General features: G+C 37.6%; 1 protein-coding gene across 8 annotated transcripts in view; it reads right to left on the bottom strand.

The window, feature by feature from the left end:
- The window catches only part of LOC131936713 (uncharacterized), a 41,344-nt gene extending 26,061 nt beyond the window's left edge, over positions 1-15,283 (bottom strand). Inside the window, exons 1-4 of one of the 8 annotated variants that reach the window (XM_059293767.1) lie at positions 15,200-15,283; positions 9,438-9,468; positions 2,530-2,695; positions 1,359-1,434 (exon numbers count right to left, since the gene is read on the bottom strand). In XM_059293767.1, the coding sequence (XP_059149750.1) occupies positions 1,359-1,434; positions 2,530-2,695; positions 9,438-9,468; positions 15,200-15,252 (326 nt within the window). In that variant the 5' untranslated portion in view covers positions 15,253-15,283. Of the gene's footprint in view, positions 1-1,358; positions 1,435-2,529; positions 2,696-4,589; positions 4,621-4,894; positions 4,926-7,889; positions 7,921-8,612; positions 8,644-9,437; positions 9,469-11,295; positions 11,532-15,199 lie in introns of those variants that run through there. The other 7 variants (XM_059293759.1, XM_059293760.1, XM_059293761.1 and 4 more) reach the window with 7 other exon arrangements.
- Between the last annotated feature and the right edge of the window lie 4,666 nt (positions 15,284-19,949).

Genomic DNA, 19,949 nt, shown 5'->3' with positions numbered 1-19,949 from the left:
TTTTGGGTTCTGGAGATTTAACCCTTGGAATAAAAATCCAGATCTTCAACACACAAGTAAAACCTGTTTTACTCTATGGAGCTGAGACAAGGAGAATAACTGCTATAAATAAGAAGAAAATACAATCATTTATAAACGCATGCCTCAGAAGATCCTGCGAATTCGCTGGCCTAAAACCATCAGAAATGATGTTCTATGGCAACGGACAAATCAACTGCCAGCTGAAGTAGAGACCCTCCAGAGAAAATGGAAATAGATTGGCCACACACTCAGGAAGCCTGTATCCAGCATAACAAGACAGGCCCTCACCTGGAATCCACAAGGCAGGAGGAGGAGAGGCAGACCAAGAAAGCCTTGTAGTTGAGACCTGGAAGAAGACAACAAGCTGATTGGATACACCTGGGGACAGTTGGAGAGACTAGCCCAGGACAGAGACGTCTGGAAAGCTCTTGTCAGCGGCCTATGTCCCAGGATGGGCGACAGGCAAACCTAACCTAACTAACCTAATGCTATCACATTTAGCATATAGTTATAACTCAAAGAGAAGTCTAAAAAAATTTAAATGGCTGATATTTTTTTTCCTGCTGTTGCCATGGTGATGGCACCCATCTTGGATTTTACTTACCTTTTTAACATCAAAATAACTCAAAGATGGCTTATCCAAATTCAATAAAAACTTACAGGATTATAGGAACACATATTGGTAACAATTCTGATAAATTACATATTCAAAATTTAAAAATACGTTTTTTTGTTGTTTTTTTTAAATCACCTTTAAAAAATCAAAACTTGAGCAAATAATTCACCATTTTAACTGTAAAAGAAAAACCATTACAAATTTTTTAAAAAATTTGTTCATTGAGTTTTATATAAATAAGCATTTTGACTAATTTGGTATTCATCCCATACCTTATGCCCTAAACCCAATGTTACTTTTTCTGTTTTTCGCCCAATCCTAATAAGGTTTAGGTAATGAGTGGTTATTAGTTATCAGGATCATGAGGGGTAAGGTCACTGGGGTTAAGGGTGGGCGTTAAGGTCACAGTGGTTACGGTCATGATGGTTAAGGTCATAATGGTTAAGGCTATGGGGGTTAAGGTCATGGGGTTACGGTCATGAGGGTTAAGGTCATGGTTGTTAAGGTCATGGTTGTTAAGGTCATGATGGTTAAGGTCATGGGGGTTAAGGTCATGGTTGTTAAGGTCATGAGGTTAAGGTCATGAGGTTAAGGTCATGAGGGTTAAGGTCATGATGGTTAAGGTCATGGTTGTTAAGGTCATGATGGTTAAGGTCATGGTTAAGGTCATGAGGGTTAAGGTCATGAGGGTTAAGGTCATGGGGGTTTAGAGAGAGCTCACCTGGCTGTGGATGAACACGGGTACAAACCAAAGAGAAATGACCAGACTTCCTTACGTATATCAGGTGCTACACCACCTAAAGGAACATCAAATCTCTTTAACATCAACTACAGTAAATAAACATCAAACAGTGACTTCATGAAATAAACATCAAACAGTGACTTCATGAAATAAACATCAAACAGTGACTTCATGAAATAAACATCAAACAGTGACTTCATGAAATAAACATCAAACAGTGACTTCATGAAATAAACATCAAACAGTGACTTCATGAAATAAACATCAAACAGTGACTTCATGAAATAAACATCAAACAGTGACTTCATGAAATAAACATCAAACAGTGACTTCATGAAATAAACATCAAACAGTGACTTCATGAAATAAACATCAAACAGTGACTTCATGAAATAAACATCAAACAGTGACTTCATGAAATAAACATCAAACAGTGACTTCATGAAATAAACATCAAACAGTGACTTCATGAAATAAACATCAAACAGTGACTTCATGAAATAAACATCAAACAGTGACTTCATGAAATAAACATCAAACAGTGACTTCATGAAATAAACATCAAACAGTGACTTCATGAAATAAACATCAAACAGTGACTTCATGAAATAAACATCAAACAGTGACTTCATGAAATAAACATCAAACAGTGACTTCATGAAATAAACATCAAACAGTGACTTCATGAAATAAACATCAAACAGTGACTTCATGAAATAAACATCAAACAGTGACTTCATGAAATAAACATCAAACAGTGACTTCATGAAATAAACATCAAACAGTGACTTCATGAAATAAACATCAAACAGTGACTTCATGAAATAAACATCAAACAGTGACTTCATGAAATAAACATCAAACAGTGACTTCATGAAATAAACATCAAACAGTGACTTCATGAAATAAACATCAAACAGTGACTTCATGAAATAAACATCAAACAGTGACTTCATGAAATAAACATCAAACAGTGACTTCATGAAATAAACATCAAACAGTGACTTCATGAAATAAACATCAAACAGTGACTTCATGAAATAAACATCAAACAGTGACTTCATGAAATAAACATCAAACAGTGACTTCATGAAATAAACTAACAAATAACAAATATATATGCTACAGTACAAAACTCTAAACCACATACCCAAGAAAACAGCTTTTCTTAATTGGTGCTCACTAATCAGACGTCCATCTGGGTCCATCATGGCTTCAAACTGTGTCTTTGTTAGAGGTTCAGTCCTTGAGGTCACTAATATATCTGTGTCCAAAGCCAGGCCAGCGGGGGGAAGTTTAGATGGGATAATGTCAACCTGTTCAAACGTCTCGTCCTCATAGCAGGGCCTGAATGTTTAGATGGGATAATGTCAACCTGTTCAAATGTCAACCTGTTCAAATGTCAACCTGTTCAAATGTCAACCTGTTCAAATGTCTTGTCCTCATAGCAGGGCCTGAATGTTTAGATGGGATAATGTCAACCTGTTCAAATGTCAACCTGTTCAAATGTCAACCTGTTCAAATGTCAACCTGTTCAAATGTCAACCTGTTCAAATGTCAACCTGTTCAAATGTCTTGTCCTCATAGCAGGGCCTGAATGTTTAGATGGGATAATGTCAACCTGTTCAAATGTCAACCTGTTCAAATGTCAACCTGTTCAAATGTCAACCTGTTCAAATGTCAACCTGTTCAAATGTCTCGTCCTCATAGCAGGGCCTGAATGTTTAGATGGGATAATGTCAACCTGTTCAAATGTCAACCTGTTCAAATGTCTCATCCTCATAGCAGGACCTGAATGTTTAGATGGGATAATGTCAACCTGTTCAAATGTCAACCTGTTCAAATGTCAACCTGTTCAAATGTCAACCTGTTCAAATGTCAACCTGTTCAAATGTCTTGTCCTCATAGCAGGGCCTGAATGTTTAGATGGGATAATGTCAACCTGTTCAAATGTCAACCTGTTCAAATGTCAACCTGTTCAAATGTCAACCTGTTCAAATGTCAACCTGTTCAAATGTCTCGTCCTCATAGCAGGGCCTGAATGTTTAGATGGGATAATTTCAACCTGTTCAAATGTCAACCTGTTCAAATGTCAACCTGTTCAAATGTCAACCTGTTCAAATGTCAACCTGTTCAAATGTCTCATCCTCATAGCAGGACCTGAATGTTTAGATGGGATAATGTCAACCTGTTCAAATGTCAACCTGTTCAAATGTCAACCTGTTCAAATGTCAACCTGTTCAAATGTCAACCTGTTCAAATGTCAACCTGTTCAAATGTCTTGTCCTCATAGCAGGGCCTGAATGTTTAGATGGGATAATGTCAACCTGTTCAAATGTCAACCTGTTCAAATGTCAACCTGTTCAAATGTCAACCTGTTCAAATGTCAACCTGTTCAAATGTCAACCTGTTCAAATGTCTCGTCCTCATAGCAGGGCCTGAATGTTTAGATGGGATAATGTCAACCTGTTCAAATGTCAACCTGTTCAAATGTCAACCTGTTCAAATGTCAACCTGTTCAAATGTCTCGTCCTCATAGCAGGGCCTGAATGTTTAGATGGGATAATGTCAACCTGTTCAAATGTCAACCTGTTCAAATGTCAACCTGTTCAAATGTCAACCTGTTCAAATGTCAACCTGTTCAAATGTCTCGTCCTCATAGCAGGGCCTGAATGTTTAGATGGGATAATGTCAACCTGTTCAAATGTCAACCTGTTCAAATGTCAACCTGTTCAAATGTCAACCTGTTCAAATGTCTCATCCTCATAGCAGGGCCTGAATGTTTAGATGGGATAATGTCAACCTGTTCAAATGTCAACCTGTTCAAATGTCTCGTCCTCATAGCAGGGCCTGAATGTTTAGATGGGATAATGTCAACCTTTTCAAATGTCAACCTGTTCAAATGTCTCATCCTCATAGCAGGGCCTGAATGTTTAGATGGGATAATGTCAACCTGTTCAAATGTCAACCTGTTCAAATGTCTCGTCATCATAGCAGGGCCTGAATGTTTAGATGGGATAATGTCAACTTGTTCAAATGTCAACCTGTTCAAATGTCAACCTGTTCAAATGTCTCATCCTCATAGCAGGGCCTGAATGTTTAGATGGGATAATGTCAACTTGTTCAAATGTCAACCTGTTCAAATGTCAACCTGTTCAAATGTCTCATCCTCATAGCAGGGCCTGAATGTTTAGATGGGATAATGTCAACCTGTTCAAATGTCTCGTCCTCATAGCAGGGCCTGAATGTTTAGATGGGATAATGTCAACCTGTTCAAATGTCAACCTGTTCAAATGTCAACCTGTTCAAATGTCAACCTGTTCAAATGTCAACCTGTTCAAATGTCTCGTCCTCATAGCAGGGCCTGAATGTTTAGATGGGATAATGTCAACCTGTTCAAATGTCAACCTGTTCAAATGTCAACCTGTTCAAATGTCAACCTGTTCAAAAGTCAACCTGTTCAAATGTCGCGTCCTCATAGCAGGGCCTGAATGTTTAGATGGGATAATGTCAACCTGTTCAAATGTCTCGTCCTCATAGCAGGGCCTGAATGTTTAGATGGGATAATGTCAACCTGTTCAAATGTCAACCTGTTCAAATGTCAACCTGTTCAAATGTCAACCTGTTCAAATGTCAACCTGTTCAAATGTCTCGTCCTCATAGCAGGGCCTGAATGTTTAGATGGGATAATGTCAACCTGTTCAAATGTCAACCTGTTCAAATGTCTCATCCTCATAGCAGGGCCTGAATGTTTAGATGGGATAATGTCAACCTGTTCAAATGTCTCATCCTCATAGCAGGGCCTGAATGTTTAGATGGGATAATGTCAACCTGTTCAAATGTCTCGTCCTCATAGCAGGGCCTGAATGTTTAGATGGGATAATGTCAACCTGTTCAAATGTCAACCTGTTCAAATGTCAACCTGTTCAAATGTCAACCTGTTCAAATGTCAACCTGTTCAAATGTCTCGTCCTCATAGCAGGGCCTGAATGTTTAGATGGGATAATGTCAACCTGTTCAAATGTCAACCTGTTCAAATGTCAACCTGTTCAAATGTCAACCTGTTCAAATGTCTCATCCTCATAGCAGGGCCTGAATGTTTAGATGGGATAATGTCAACCTGTTCAAATGTCAACCTGTTCAAATGTCTCGTCCTCATAGCAGGGCCTGAATGTTTAGATGGGATAATGTCAACCTGTTCAAATGTCAACCTGTTCAAATGTCTCGTCCTCATAGCAGGGCCTGAATGTTTAGATGGGATAATGTCAACCTGTTCAAATGTCAACCTCTTCAAATGTCAACCTGTTCAAATGTCAACCTGTTCAAATGTCAACCTGTTCAAATGTCTCGTCCTCATAGCAGGGCCTGAATGTTTAGATGGGATAATGTCAACCTGTTCAAATGTCAACCTGTTCAAATGTCTCATCCTCATAGCAGGGCCTGAATGTTTAGATGGGATAATGTCAACCTGTTCAAATGTCAACCTGTTCAAATGTCAACCTGTTCAAATGTCTCGTCCTCATAGCAGGGCCTGAATGTTTAGATGGGATAATGTCAACCTGTTCAAATGTCAACCTGTTCAAATGTCAACCTGTTCAAATGTCAACCTGTTCAAATGTCTCATCCTCATAGCAGGGCCTGAATGTTTAGATGGGATAATGTCAACCTGTTCAAATGTCAACCTGTTCAAATGTCTCATCCTCATAGCAGGGCCTGAATGTTTAGATGGGATAATGTCAACCTGTTCAAATGTCAACCTGTTCAAATGTCTCGTCCTCATAGCAGGGCCTGAATGTTTAGATGGGATAATGTCAACCTGTTCAAATGTCAACCTGTTCAAATGTCTCATCCTCATAGCAGGGCCTGAATGTTTAGATGGGATAATGTCAACCTGTTCAAATGTCAACCTGTTCAAATGTCTCGTCCTCATAGCAGGGCCTGAATGTTTAGATGGGATAATGTCAACCTGTTCAAATGTCAACCTGTTCAAATGTCTCGTCCTCATAGCAGGGCCTGAATGTTTAGATGGGATGTCAACCTGTTCAAATGTCAACCTGTTCAAATGTCAACCTGTTCAAATGTCAACCTGTTCAAATGTCTCGTCCTCATAGCAGGGCCTGAATGTTTAGATGGGATAATGTCAACCTGTTCAAATGTCAACCTGTTCAAATGTCAACCTGTTCAAATGTCAACCTGTTCAAATGTCAACCTGTTCAAATGTCTCGTCCTCATAGCAGGGCCTGAATGTTTAGATGGGATAATGTCAACCTGTTCAAATGTCAACCTGTTCAAATGTCAACCTGTTCAAATGTCAACCTGTTCAAATGTCTCATCCTCATAGCAGGGCCTGAATGTTTAGATGGGATAATGTCAACCTGTTCAAATGTCAACCTGTTCAAATGTCTCATCCTCATAGCAGGGCCTGAATGTTTAGATGGGATAATGTCAACCTGTTCAAATGTCTCATCCTCATAGCAGGGCCTGAATGTTTAGATGGGATAATGTCAACCTGTTCAAATGTCTCGTCCTCATAGCAGGGCCTGAATGTTTAGATGGGATAATGTCAACCTGTTCAAATGTCAACCTGTTCAAATGTCAACCTGTTCAAATGTCAACCTGTTCAAATGTCAACCTGTTCAAATGTCTCGTCCTCATAGCAGGGCCTGAATGTTTAGATGGGATAATGTCAACCTGTTCAAATGTCAACCTGTTCAAATGTCAACCTGTTCAAATGTCAACCTGTTCAAATGTCTCATCCTCATAGCAGGGCCTGAATGTTTAGATGGGATAATGTCAACCTGTTCAAATGTCAACCTGTTCAAATGTCTCGTCCTCATAGCAGGGCCTGAATGTTTAGATGGGATAATGTCAACCTGTTCAAATGTCAACCTGTTCAAATGTCTCGTCCTCATAGCAGGGCCTGAATGTTTAGATGGGATAATGTCAACCTGTTCAAATGTCAACCTCTTCAAATGTCAACCTGTTCAAATGTCAACCTGTTCAAATGTCAACCTGTTCAAATGTCTCGTCCTCATAGCAGGGCCTGAATGTTTAGATGGGATAATGTCAACCTGTTCAAATGTCAACCTGTTCAAATGTCTCATCCTCATAGCAGGGCCTGAATGTTTAGATGGGATAATGTCAACCTGTTCAAATGTCAACCTGTTCAAATGTCAACCTGTTCAAATGTCTCGTCCTCATAGCAGGGCCTGAATGTTTAGATGGGATAATGTCAACCTGTTCAAATGTCAACCTGTTCAAATGTCAACCTGTTCAAATGTCAACCTGTTCAAATGTCTCATCCTCATAGCAGGGCCTGAATGTTTAGATGGGATAATGTCAACCTGTTCAAATGTCAACCTGTTCAAATGTCTCATCCTCATAGCAGGGCCTGAATGTTTAGATGGGATAATGTCAACCTGTTCAAATGTCAACCTGTTCAAATGTCTCGTCCTCATAGCAGGGCCTGAATGTTTAGATGGGATAATGTCAACCTGTTCAAATGTCAACCTGTTCAAATGTCTCATCCTCATAGCAGGGCCTGAATGTTTAGATGGAATAATGTCAACCTGTTCAAATGTCAACCTGTTCAAATGTCTCGTCCTCATAGCAGGGCCTGAATGTTTAGATGGGATAATGTCAACCTGTTCAAATGTCAACCTGTTCAAATGTCTCGTCCTCATAGCAGGGCCTGAATGTTTAGATGGGATAATGTCAACCTGTTCAAATGTCAACCTGTTCAAATGTCAACCTGTTCAAATGTCAACCTGTTCAAATGTCAACCTGTTCAAATGTCTCGTCCTCATAGCAGGGCCTGAATGTTTAGATGGGATAATGTCAACCTGTTCAAATGTCAACCTGTTCAAATGTCAACCTGTTCAAATGTCTCATCCTCATAGCAGGGCCTGAATGTTTAGATGGGATAATGTCAACCTGTTCAAATGTCAACCTGTTCAAATGTCTCGTCCTCATAGCAGGGCCTGAATGTTTAGATGGGATAATGTCAACCTGTTCAAATGTCAACCTGTTCAAATGTCTCATCCTCATAGCAGGGCCTGAATGTTTAGATGGGATAATGTCAACCTGTTCAAATGTCAACCTGTTCAAATGTCTCATCCTCATAGCAGGGCCTGAATGTTTAGATGGGATAATGTCAACCTGTTCAAATGTCAACCTGTTCAAATGTCTCATCCTCATAGCAGGGCCTGAATGTTTAGATGGGATAATGTCAACCTGTTCAAATGTCTCATCCTCATAGCAGGGCCTGAATGTTTAGATGGGATAATGTCAACCTGTTCAAATGTCAACCTGTTCAAATGTCTCATCCTCATAGCAGGGCCTGAATGTTTAGATGGGATAATGTCAACCTGTTCAAATGTCTCATCCTCATAGCAGGGCCTGAATGTTTAGATGGGATAATGTCAACCTGTTCAAATGTCAACCTGTTCAAATGTCTCATCCTCATAGCAGGGCCTGAATGTTTAGATGGGATAATGTCAACCTGTTCAAATGTCTCATCCTCATAGCAGGGCCTGAATGTTTAGATGGGATAATGTCAACCTGTTCAAATGTCAACCTGTTCAAATGTCTCATCCTCATAGCAGGGCCTGAATGTTTAGATGGGATAATGTCAACCTGTTCAAATGTCTCGTCCTCATAGCAGGGCCTGAATGTTTAGATGGGATAATGTCAACCTGTTCAAATGTCAACCTGTTCAAATGTCAACCTGTTCAAATGTCTCATCCTCATAGCAGGGCCTGAATGTTTAGATGGGATAATGTCAACCTGTTCAAATGTCAACCTGTTCAAATGTCTCGTCCTCATAGCAGGGCCTGAATGTTTAGATGGGATAATGTCAACCTGTTCAAATGTCAACCTGTTCAAATGTCTCGTCCTCATAGCAGGGCCTGAATGTTTAGATGGGATAATGTCAACCTGTTCAAATGTCAACCTGTTCAAATGTCAACCTGTTCAAATGTCTCATCCTCATAGCAGGGCCTGAATGTTTAGATGGGATAATGTCAACCTGTTCAAATGTCAACCTGTTCAAATGTCAACCTGTTCAAATGTCTCGTCCTCATAGCAGGGCCTGAATGTTTAGATGGGATAATGTCAACCTGTTCAAAAGTCAACCTGTTCAAATGTCAACCTGTTCAAAAGTCAACCTGTTCAAATGTCTCGTCCTCATAGCAGGGCCTGAATGTTTAGATGGGATAATGTCAACCTGTTCAAATGTCAACCTGTTCAAATGTCTCGTCCTCATAGCAGGGCCTGAATGTTTAGATGGGATGCCAACCTGTTCAAATGTCAACCTGTTGAAATGTCAACCTGTTCAAATGTCTCGTCCTCATAGCAGGGCCTGAATGTTTAGATGGGATAATGTCAACCTGTTCAAATGTCAACCTGTTCAAATGTCAACCTGTTCAAATGTCAACCTGTTCAAATGTCAACCTGTTCAAATGTCAACCTGTTCAAATGTCAACCTGTTCAAATGTCATGTCCTACTAGCAGGGCCTGAATGTTTAGATGGAATAATGTCAACCTGTTCAAATGTCAACCTGTTTAAATGTCATGTCCTACTTGCAGGGCCTGAATGTTAGACAAACTGTGACAGGCCTATCAAATTTTATAGGATGTTTACAGGGCCGATGATGCTATGTTTCTGAGCTATACATTTGTTCGAAATTTTAAAACTGTAATCTTTGTTGTATTATGTTTGTATTTTACAGAATTTTAAACCTCCTGTACCCTAATATTGCTAAATCATTGCATTAAAATTGAATGTTAAAACTGATTGAATTGATCAGTGGGGTCACTGTGCTGTCTGCCCCTTCCTCGTCAATAAAAAAAACCCAGCATGTTCAGCTGTTACTTTACTCAAAAATCATGTTTACCTCAATGTTACAGAAAGGCTGTTATTGGTGCAACAAAGTTTAGCAAGATATACTGGAGAATACAATATTCTTATTATTTCTAATGTTGAAGGTAGAAAATGTACCAATTTTGAAGACTTGACATCACAGACAAACACATTTAGTAAAAAACGCAACAGACAAGTAATCCCCAATGTATGAACAAGAAATATGGTGACTGTCTGGTGAAAGTGAACTGCTGATATCCTAGTGTAATCGTCTCAAACAAGGGATTGAAACCTGAACTGCTTGCCATTAAACTGCTAATGTCTTAGCATCTCTTGCAGGTTTTCTATTTTAGATAATTCATTGTTGAATTGTAGTTTACTTTTACACAGTTTTCCTTCAAAACAAAAGTTTTTGTTTACTTTGATTAATCTATCTTTTAATTTTCTAGGCCTAGATCTATATATTTAGTATGTATATATCAGATGCTCCAGGTAAAAGGTCATGTTTGTTTTCTTTTCTAAAATGTTGTATGTTGGTGACCATTGTGCACCATTGTGGGTCGGCAGATGGGTCGGGAAATTTGATGATGAACGTACCCACGTTTTTTGTCAGTCATCACAAGAATCTGCACAGCTCGAGGAAGCACAAAAGAAAAATTTATTTTCTACTTTTTAGTCCACAAGAAAAACGTGGTTTTTTAAAAAGTTTTTTTTAAGTATTCTATTTATTACTTATTATTTGGATAGGATTAAGCAAATTTGTACTTATAATAAAAACAAACAAAAGTAAATTATATTTAAATGATTAATGGAGGTCACAGGTCAAGTACTAGCCAAGTATTTTTTCTTTCAGTGGAGGGTGTTACAGGCAGATCAGTAATGATGACTGCACAGTAAGTTTATAGGGTATTTATATGGTACATAAAATTGGTCGAGGCTACCAGGCTAGTAATGTGAAAAGAAGGTGCCTCATTAAATTTTAGTAATTATTTCACATTTTTAGGAAGATTTATGTTTTAAAAGTTACAAAAATGTTTCAAAGTTTCATTCATGTACCTGTTTCTAAACAGTTGTATTAAAACTTTTCAGTAATAAATAAAAACTAGTGATGTTTTTATCAGATGCAACGATGCTCGTTTACTTTAGCAGCCATCTTGTTTAAGTTTTTTTTTTTTTGTAAATTTATAGCGGGAGATTCAGGGAAACCACTCTATTTTACAAGTGGCTGCTATTTATATAAATCTTGCTCGCAAATACTGCTGTTTAAATAATTCTGGCCTATACTGATATGTTTAGCCATTGACTTGGTTTATTATTCATTTATCTATTATATTTGACACAAATATATCACAATATACTTCTATTAAAGCCTTAACAATGAGGCGATTTTGTCGCACATTACTAGCCATGGGCGATTTTATGTACCTAAAACAATAGATTACCATTAACAGATCTAGATCTATAGTCTATAGCTTACTTAGCTTACTAGATCTAGATCTAGTCTAGCTATTATTGGTACTTTTTTTTTTTACAAAAAAATAATTTTGTAACCCTACTGTAGTCTGTAATGTAGTGTAAATGTAGCCTACCTACTTTAGGCCCTACTTACTACTTTTAATCGTAAGTATTAAAGTATTGGGTACATCCAGATGGTCGCATCGGTACCAATGGTCACGTTGTCAAGTCGAAATTTATGACATAACACTCGCTTGACTCACGCACATCGTATTCTTTTTGACTTCGTGAATTCAGCCTACTTACATTGATTATTATTACTAAACAAGCCGACCCGCGGTGTATCATACGCCGCTATTTAGTTGTTTTTTCTACTTTTCAGTAATTCATAATTTGTGAATTCGACAGTACCAATGCTGCCACTGAAAATATTTGCTTTAAAACACTAAACCCCCATTTCCCCCCCCCCCCCCCGTGAAAGCAGCCTCCTCTTAGTTACCTCCTCTAAGTTTAAAATAGTTTCAATCTGAATTATCTGCCCCTAATAGCCGTCACCAAACTAAACATTTAGCGTGAACTACAACTCACCTGACCATGTGAGGGGGGTGGGGGTGGGGGGTGGTGGTAGTGATAGAGGGGAAGAGAGGGGAATGTAAGGCGCGCGCTTGCAGCTTGTTTTCTAACGTGATCCGTTTTTGCGACAAAAAATACTAATAGCTTTATTATTCACTCTTTTATGTATATAAACAGTATAAATCACATATGAGAATAATTTTGGAAGTTATCTGCTAATTATGGTTTGTCGCATTTTTGCACTCTTTTATGTATATAAACAGTATAAATCACATATGAGAATAATTTTGGAAGTTATCTGCTAATTATGGTTTGTCGCATTTTTGCACTCTTTTATGTATATAAACAGTATAAATCACATATGAGAATAATTTTGGAAGTTATCTGCTAATTATGGTTTGTCGCATTTTTGCAATAAGACATAAAATGGAACTTGGGTGCCAAGCAGGTATAATGAAATACGATGCATCGCCAAGCTGTCATTCATTCAAGTATGATTATAAATAAGTAAAGGATTTACAATATGGCGTTCGCCTATATATAAAAGTGCACTTTAGAACATTACGGTCCATGTGGTAGGTGAAGTAGAGTTCACCTGTTTTATTGACATTGCATATGGAGAGCGATGCTGGAATAATGTGATCATGTTGCTGGGTACAATTTAACGAATTTAGCTTTGAAATATTATTGTAAAATATTAGGAGAACATAAAAAAATAAATAGACAACAGTATGTGAGGTGGTGGACCACTATCCTGGATACCACCAAAGAAAGGTCTTCACAGTGACCTTGACAATAATAACACTGAGCATAGACCTACACCTCGTAATAAATACTGTAAGGTTGAGTACTGACAAACATACCCTTTGCAGTGCTATTGAATACCCACATTAGTGGCACTATACTGGTATTTAGTACCGACAGCAGTGTTATTGAGTACCCACATCTTCAGCACTGAGTACCAACATCAGTGACACTAAGCAACCACAAATTCAGCACTAAGCACTCACAGGGTGATACTGAGTACCCACTGCTAAGGCGGAGTACCCACATCAACGTTATCGATTACCAACAGCGCCAGCCCTGAGTACCCACAGCAGTGACACCAAGAACCAACTACAGTACCCACAGCTGTGACACCAAGAACCAACTACAGTAACACTGAGTACCCACAGCAGTGACACCAAGAACCAACTACAGTACCCACAGCAGTGACACCAAGAACCAACTACAGTAACACTGAGTACCCACAGCAGTGACACCAAGAACCAACTACAGTACCCACAGCTGTGACACCAAGAACCAACTACAGTACCCACAGCAGTGACACCAAGAACCAACTACAGTAACACTGAGTACCCACAGCAGTGACACCAAGAACCAACTACAGTACCCACAGCAGTGACACCAAGAACCAACTACAGTACCCACAGCAGTGACACCAAGAACCAACTACAGTAACACTGAGCACCCACAGCTTCAACAGTGAGTACCAATAGCTTCAGCACTCAGTACACATGGCTTCAACACTCAGTACCCACTGTTTCAGCACTGAGTACCCATATAGGTGGCAATATGTAGCTACAACACTGTCATTGGTAATCAATAGCAGAATCAGTCTAGCACAATAGCCATAGCTCAAAGAACCGAATCGGAAACAGGGTACCATCAACAATAGCAGTGAGCACCCACAACGGTGGCACTGAGTACCCACAGCAGTGACACTGAGAACCCACAGCAGCTGCATTGAGCATGGAAGAATATACAACGGCTGAACACTGTCATTTAGGACAGTATTTGTTCACGTGCTTTGTGTGTATAGCAAATATAGGTCAAATGAGAAATATGCGTCTTTATTAGTTGACCTTGAATAAGAGTTCACGAAAATGACTTAACCGGGGACAACTAAGGCTCTACACATTGAAGGAAGTCCTTTCATATGTAGTGTGTTACTGTAGTGTAGTAGAACCATGACAGCAAGGCTTCAAAATACCCATTCATAAGAGTTAGTCAGTGAGCAGGTGCAGCAGAGTTATGTAACTCTATGCCTGAGCTAATAAAGTATAGTTTTCATGAATTTTGCCATTGATTCTACATCTCCTTGCATGTCTGTATGTTTAGTTTGTGATATTCTATTGTTTGTGCATGGATATTTAAGAAACACATGACAGTAAAAATAGTAAAATGACCCCGACTAAAAAAAGTTAAATTACTGTTTGGTCCATAAGTGCCTGATGTCGAGTTTTTGCGACATACCGTAATTAACATAAAAAATAAGTCCAAATTTAAAAACAACTAGATCTGTAATCTATATACCTCAAATTCAGTGTCAGTATGACGAGAGAAAATCAGCACAAATAATTTTTTACACGCTTTGAACATAATTCAGGCTTTAAGGGGTTAAGTCTTTAGATTGACTAGAATCTCTCTAGATTTAGATTCTAGAATCTAGATGTAGAGATCTCATCTAAATCTAATACTAAATATTACTAATAAGTAGGCCTAATACTAATAGGCCTAAATACTCACAAATTGTGACAAATAGTAATACTACTACTGATAACTAAACTACTGTAACTGTAACTAGCTGTAACTACATATTCCAAGTTCTGGATAGATCTATAGCCTAAGTATTTAATATTATTACACTAATCATAAATCAAAAATCGTAGATCTGACTCAGTCAGTGACTCCGACCGTCGGACTGGCAACTAAAAATCTAGATTCTAGAAATCTAGATTTTCTAGATCGACTAAATCTAGATCTAGATCTAGATCTAGATTCTAGATCTAGATCTACCGCCTAGGCCCTATAAAAATAAATTAAGAGATCGATTTAAGAAATCTTATAATTGGAATAAAGAAAAATAAATAAATTGAAATGCCCAAATTAATTAGATCTAGATACTAGATAGATCTATAGTCTAGACTACCTTTGAACAATATGAGTCATGTTTCGTGGTTGTTGTATCTCCTCCTCCTCCATTTCGATTGTTTTCGTTTGTCAATAGGCTTTATATTTTTGCAGTAGTCTCCCTTGTTTGATTCAAGAGTCCTTGCATATGACGTCAAGGATCGTTCAGTATGTAAACATCCGCCATCGCGATGTACAAAATGGCGATCTGCACGGTGAATGGTTGAGATACTCGAAGTGGCAGATCTAAAGGGATTCCTTAATTTCGACTGCCAAGGGTTATATTAAACCAAGGTGATAGAGATCGGCAGTCAACAGAAAGTAGATTTTTTTTAGCCATTATTTCTCGAAGCGGTGTGACTGAAGCAGATGCAAATAAAATGCGAATATGTTCTCGACTTCTCGACCCTTTGACTTTGTTACTTAAATAATAGGCCGCCTCATTGCTTAGATGGCTGGATTGACCTCTGACCCTGAAACGTCACGCGTCGTTTTCTGACGGTTTTTACGTTTATTTTAGGGTCCAATCCACGACATATGAAAAAACTGTTAATCTTGCAAATTCTTATCATTATTTTAACACAAGATGCTAATAAAATGGATAATATGCCTTAGAATGCCAGAAAAAATCGCTAGAATTGTAGTTGTAAATAATGAGAGGATTTCTAGTGGAGCACTCTCCGTATAAACTGAACCGCGGCCAAAAACGACCGTATAACGGGGAAAACGGCCCGTATAACAGTAGATTAATATATAATTGAGATATTTACCATGTATATTTACAGTATTATGGATGATTTTTACCAAAAATCCAATTACCCCGTAAGTAACCATGCGACAATTTCTCTCTGCTATTTTTAGTAACGTTGCATCATTGTTACGCTAGTTGCCAGACAGAAACAACTAGATCTAGTTTTTTGCGGAATGAACTGTTAAGTCTAGTATTTTAATTATAATTCAATTGTAGCATGTGCGGAAAAAGTAAAATTATGGACATTATTATTGTATTAGTAATTTTATTAGTATATTGATTTTTTCTTCACTGTGGGCCGACAGTTGCTGCATTCGTGACCGGTGGTTAACCTCGTCAGCGCTGCGTGGCCTATTCGTTTATATAATTAGTGAAGCTCGTTCAGTGGCCTTTTTCAGAGCTAGGCCTAATTACGGGCGATTTTTAGACTTATTGATCGGCCGTTAGCCTTTTTCAATTTTCATTGCTGCGTATTTTAAAAAATGCTCGTTCAGCGGCCTTTTTTTTTTGGCGCTAAATAATCTGTTTATGGGCATTTTAAGCGTTTATTTATTTTATTTTTTAAGCTAGATGTAGATCTAGTTAAAAAAATAATCTAGCATGCCTGATATGAGAACTTTAAAAAAAAAAAAAATTACCGAACTTTTAAAAAAATGATCAGAAGTAGGAAAGTAGGTCTGTTTTTCAATTTGCTTGAAGAAGGGGGGGGGGAGAGAGAAGTGAAGACACCGACCATCTCGTGTACACGTGTTCATTCTATGACGTGTACTATAGGCCTGCTGAAGTCACGGTGACCCCGCGACCGTGGTGGGATTTTTCATCAATAGGATAGTAAACGCAAGCAAGCAATCACGCGAGTGACGATGTTTGGAGATTTTATTTTAAAAAAAAAATCACATACGTCATGTTTTCAAGATGAAAAAAAAATGTAATGTAAAAAAAAAAAAAAAGACACTAATACCATGTATGAACCTCAGCTGCCACACTGTTGACTCAATATAATGTGAATTGAGTGTAAAATAAAATGTATTTGTATTTATAAACTATAATATCATTTTAAGCATATTTATTTTTTAAAATTAGAATTTGAAATAAAAATATTTATTATGGTCATTTGATTTATGCAGGTGTTCATTATTGCATAAAATGGTATGAATAACATGTAGATTAGAATTTAATAAATAATAAAATAACTAGATCTAGTTTTATTATCAAATCAACCAGTTACTTTTTGTTATTTTCCGGTGAGTAAATTACCTAAGCTGACGCAATTACCATGGCGGGAATTAAAAGCTCGTGTACACAGGTCGACGACGTCATGTTATGCCGGTCGAGGACCAAGAACGCTGTTTTGTCATTCATTTTCCATTTTTGATTAATTTTCAAATTCTCTCTTTTCTCGTCAACCGAGTAAGCTAGATATTTAAATGTGGTGTCAAATGTTCTCTTAAGGGGTAAGGAAGTTAATGGTGTATTTAAAATAACAGAATATTTTATTTAAAAAAATCCATAATTCAACCTATTAAATAAATAACTTTGTTTTTGGTAGGGACAGTAAACAATAAACTTCATTTTATTTTTAATCAACAAAAGACAACTGTTAATAAAACAATGAATATGCTTGACCTTTATAAATGTTATAGTAGATCTAAATAATAGACCAAAGTCAAAAGTATAGGCCTAATAATGAAATTTAATTGGAATATTTATTTAATATTTAATACTATCGTAGCCGTCCCCGCGCGTTGCAGCGGAAATGAAGAAAGTCCGATGGAATATATAAGAAGGGTTTCATCCATGCGTTACCAATCCTATATTCTTAGACTCGTGACCTTGTTTTCTAAAAGTGAGTTATTTAAATGTAAACAACGCCTGCGCTTGGATCATAAATATCGGGACACGGGTTTACCTAAACTACAGCATGAAAACCTTGAGTGTACATTAATCACTCACCGAAATAATATGGTAGAACACACTTCGGTGACCGCACATGTGTCGGAGACGTAGAGGGGCGCTCTCAGGAGCCCCCCCCCCCCCGATTACACTACCGCATAAGCGCGGCGTACCACCCTAGCTCCTTAAAACTAACAGGCGCCATTGTGCCTAATGGCATCCTGTTAACAATGATGCATGTTGCGTCATTCTCTAAAGTGACAAATGAACAGGATTTGTTAATTAACACGTAAAACAATTATTTGATATGTTTTAAACATCAGTGTGACTGATGCAATATGTTAGCGATAATTATGGTCTATTCTTTGATGCTCGATCTCAATTTCTGATTGGATTATCTAAAAATAGATGCTAATTGCATCATTCGCAAAGTGACGAAACTGTTTGGATTTTTTTACGGACAAAAAGAAACATCCCAGTTAATAATCTAACCTTGGTTAATTTTTCTGATTATTAAAATAAAACGTATTACATGGCCCTCAGCGTCCCATGTGAGCCTTTAGAGGCAGAAACAGACTGAGACATTTTTATTTGCAGCCTAATTGCACCCTATCAAGGCGCCAGAGGACACGCCTGATTCAATTTAGTAAGTTAGTAAGCGTTTGTAATGCCCCATCCTATCCATTGTCTATCACACTGTTTAGACCGAACGTATTCACCATAGCGCTCATGGGAAAGAACAGGGCGCCATATCGCATCCTGCCGGGGGGCCGCCCAGAGTGTTCTAATGAACTCACCAAAGTTTGATGGCGATCGGATGAATGGTGTCAAACCAAAATCGACTTTTATTTTTATATACCGTATATATATAGAAAAGTGAAGTGGGGTTTAGTTCATAGGACAAAGCTGAAAAATTACGTGGAAGTCAAATTATTGAACAGAGTTCTAGCTTTAATAATAAATATATACTGAAGAAATCTATCTATCTTCTATATACTACTAAAACTCAAGTTTGTTTACATGTTTGAATATTTATTTGTTTGTCCATTTGGTTACAGGAGAGAATCTGCAGAGAGAATGTGTAGAGCTGTAAAATAGTATGTAGGTAGAGAATAATTTTCTTTATCAGACCTACGGTTAATCACAAATTTATTTAAAGACGTTAATTAATTTATTTATTCAATGGTAGATTAACCACATTAATTATAAAAGTTCAGAACAATAATTTTACTTAGAGTGAATAGTGACGTCACATGATTTATTTACTTTTTACATCAACAATGGTGGCTTCCATCGAAGATTGTGAAGCCCATCCCAATGTTCAATGCGTTCTAAAGCTAATTTTCTGTCGGCTATAACTTTAACAATATGTCAGTTTGCTTTTTTTATTACATTCCAACACTTATATCCTTTTTCAACAGTCTTTTTCATTTAGTTTTAAAATAAATTTCTCTAGCTCTACAATCTAAAGATCAGCTGTCCAAGAAAGTTATTTATAGATCTAGGTCGAACCAAATTATTTTAAAATGAGAATAATTTATTGAGTTCCTTTATTAAACTATTTTAGTCCTTAAATATTTGATATAAATCTTTGCTTGTTAGCTTCACGGATCATCTAATTCAAGAATACCAATGATTTTTTTTATCTAGACAGTGCTGCCGGTGAAATCAGGTAGTTACCCTAACACCCTGTGCAGGACACACAATAAGTGGATCCCAGATGTAGAGATAGCCACTGGGGATCTCGAGGCGCTAAATCACACATTTCTGTGGGGTGCCGCCACTCTGGCCTATGACAGAACCGTTTGTCGTCTAATTTATTTATATTTTTTAAAAGTTATTTTTTATTGTATTTTCTTTTTTTTAAAGACCACTGTAAAGGCCGCGTTCTCTTTCTTCAACATCCATACACGCTGTCGTCAGAAAGTTTTCCTCACATATCAGTTCTCTATATATAAATAACAATGGGTCTGTTATAGAGCACTCAATACAGATTTGGTACCAGTAGGCTACATAGTTTTTTAGTCAAGCTGGTGCAATGTTAATAAACTATACTAAAAAAAGTGACAGACTTTCAACTAAACTACCATGGTCAAACAATATAACAAGCCAAGTTTATAGTTGA

This window comes from Physella acuta, unplaced genomic scaffold, assembly GCF_028476545.2.
Source record: "Physella acuta isolate Inbredline_101_S28 unplaced genomic scaffold, ASM2847654v3 ptg000186l, whole genome shotgun sequence".
NCBI classification, from domain to species: Eukaryota; Metazoa; Mollusca; class Gastropoda; family Physidae; genus Physella; species Physella acuta.
Note: the sequence above shows the minus strand (reverse complement) of the source record. Positions and strands in the feature narration are given on the sequence as shown.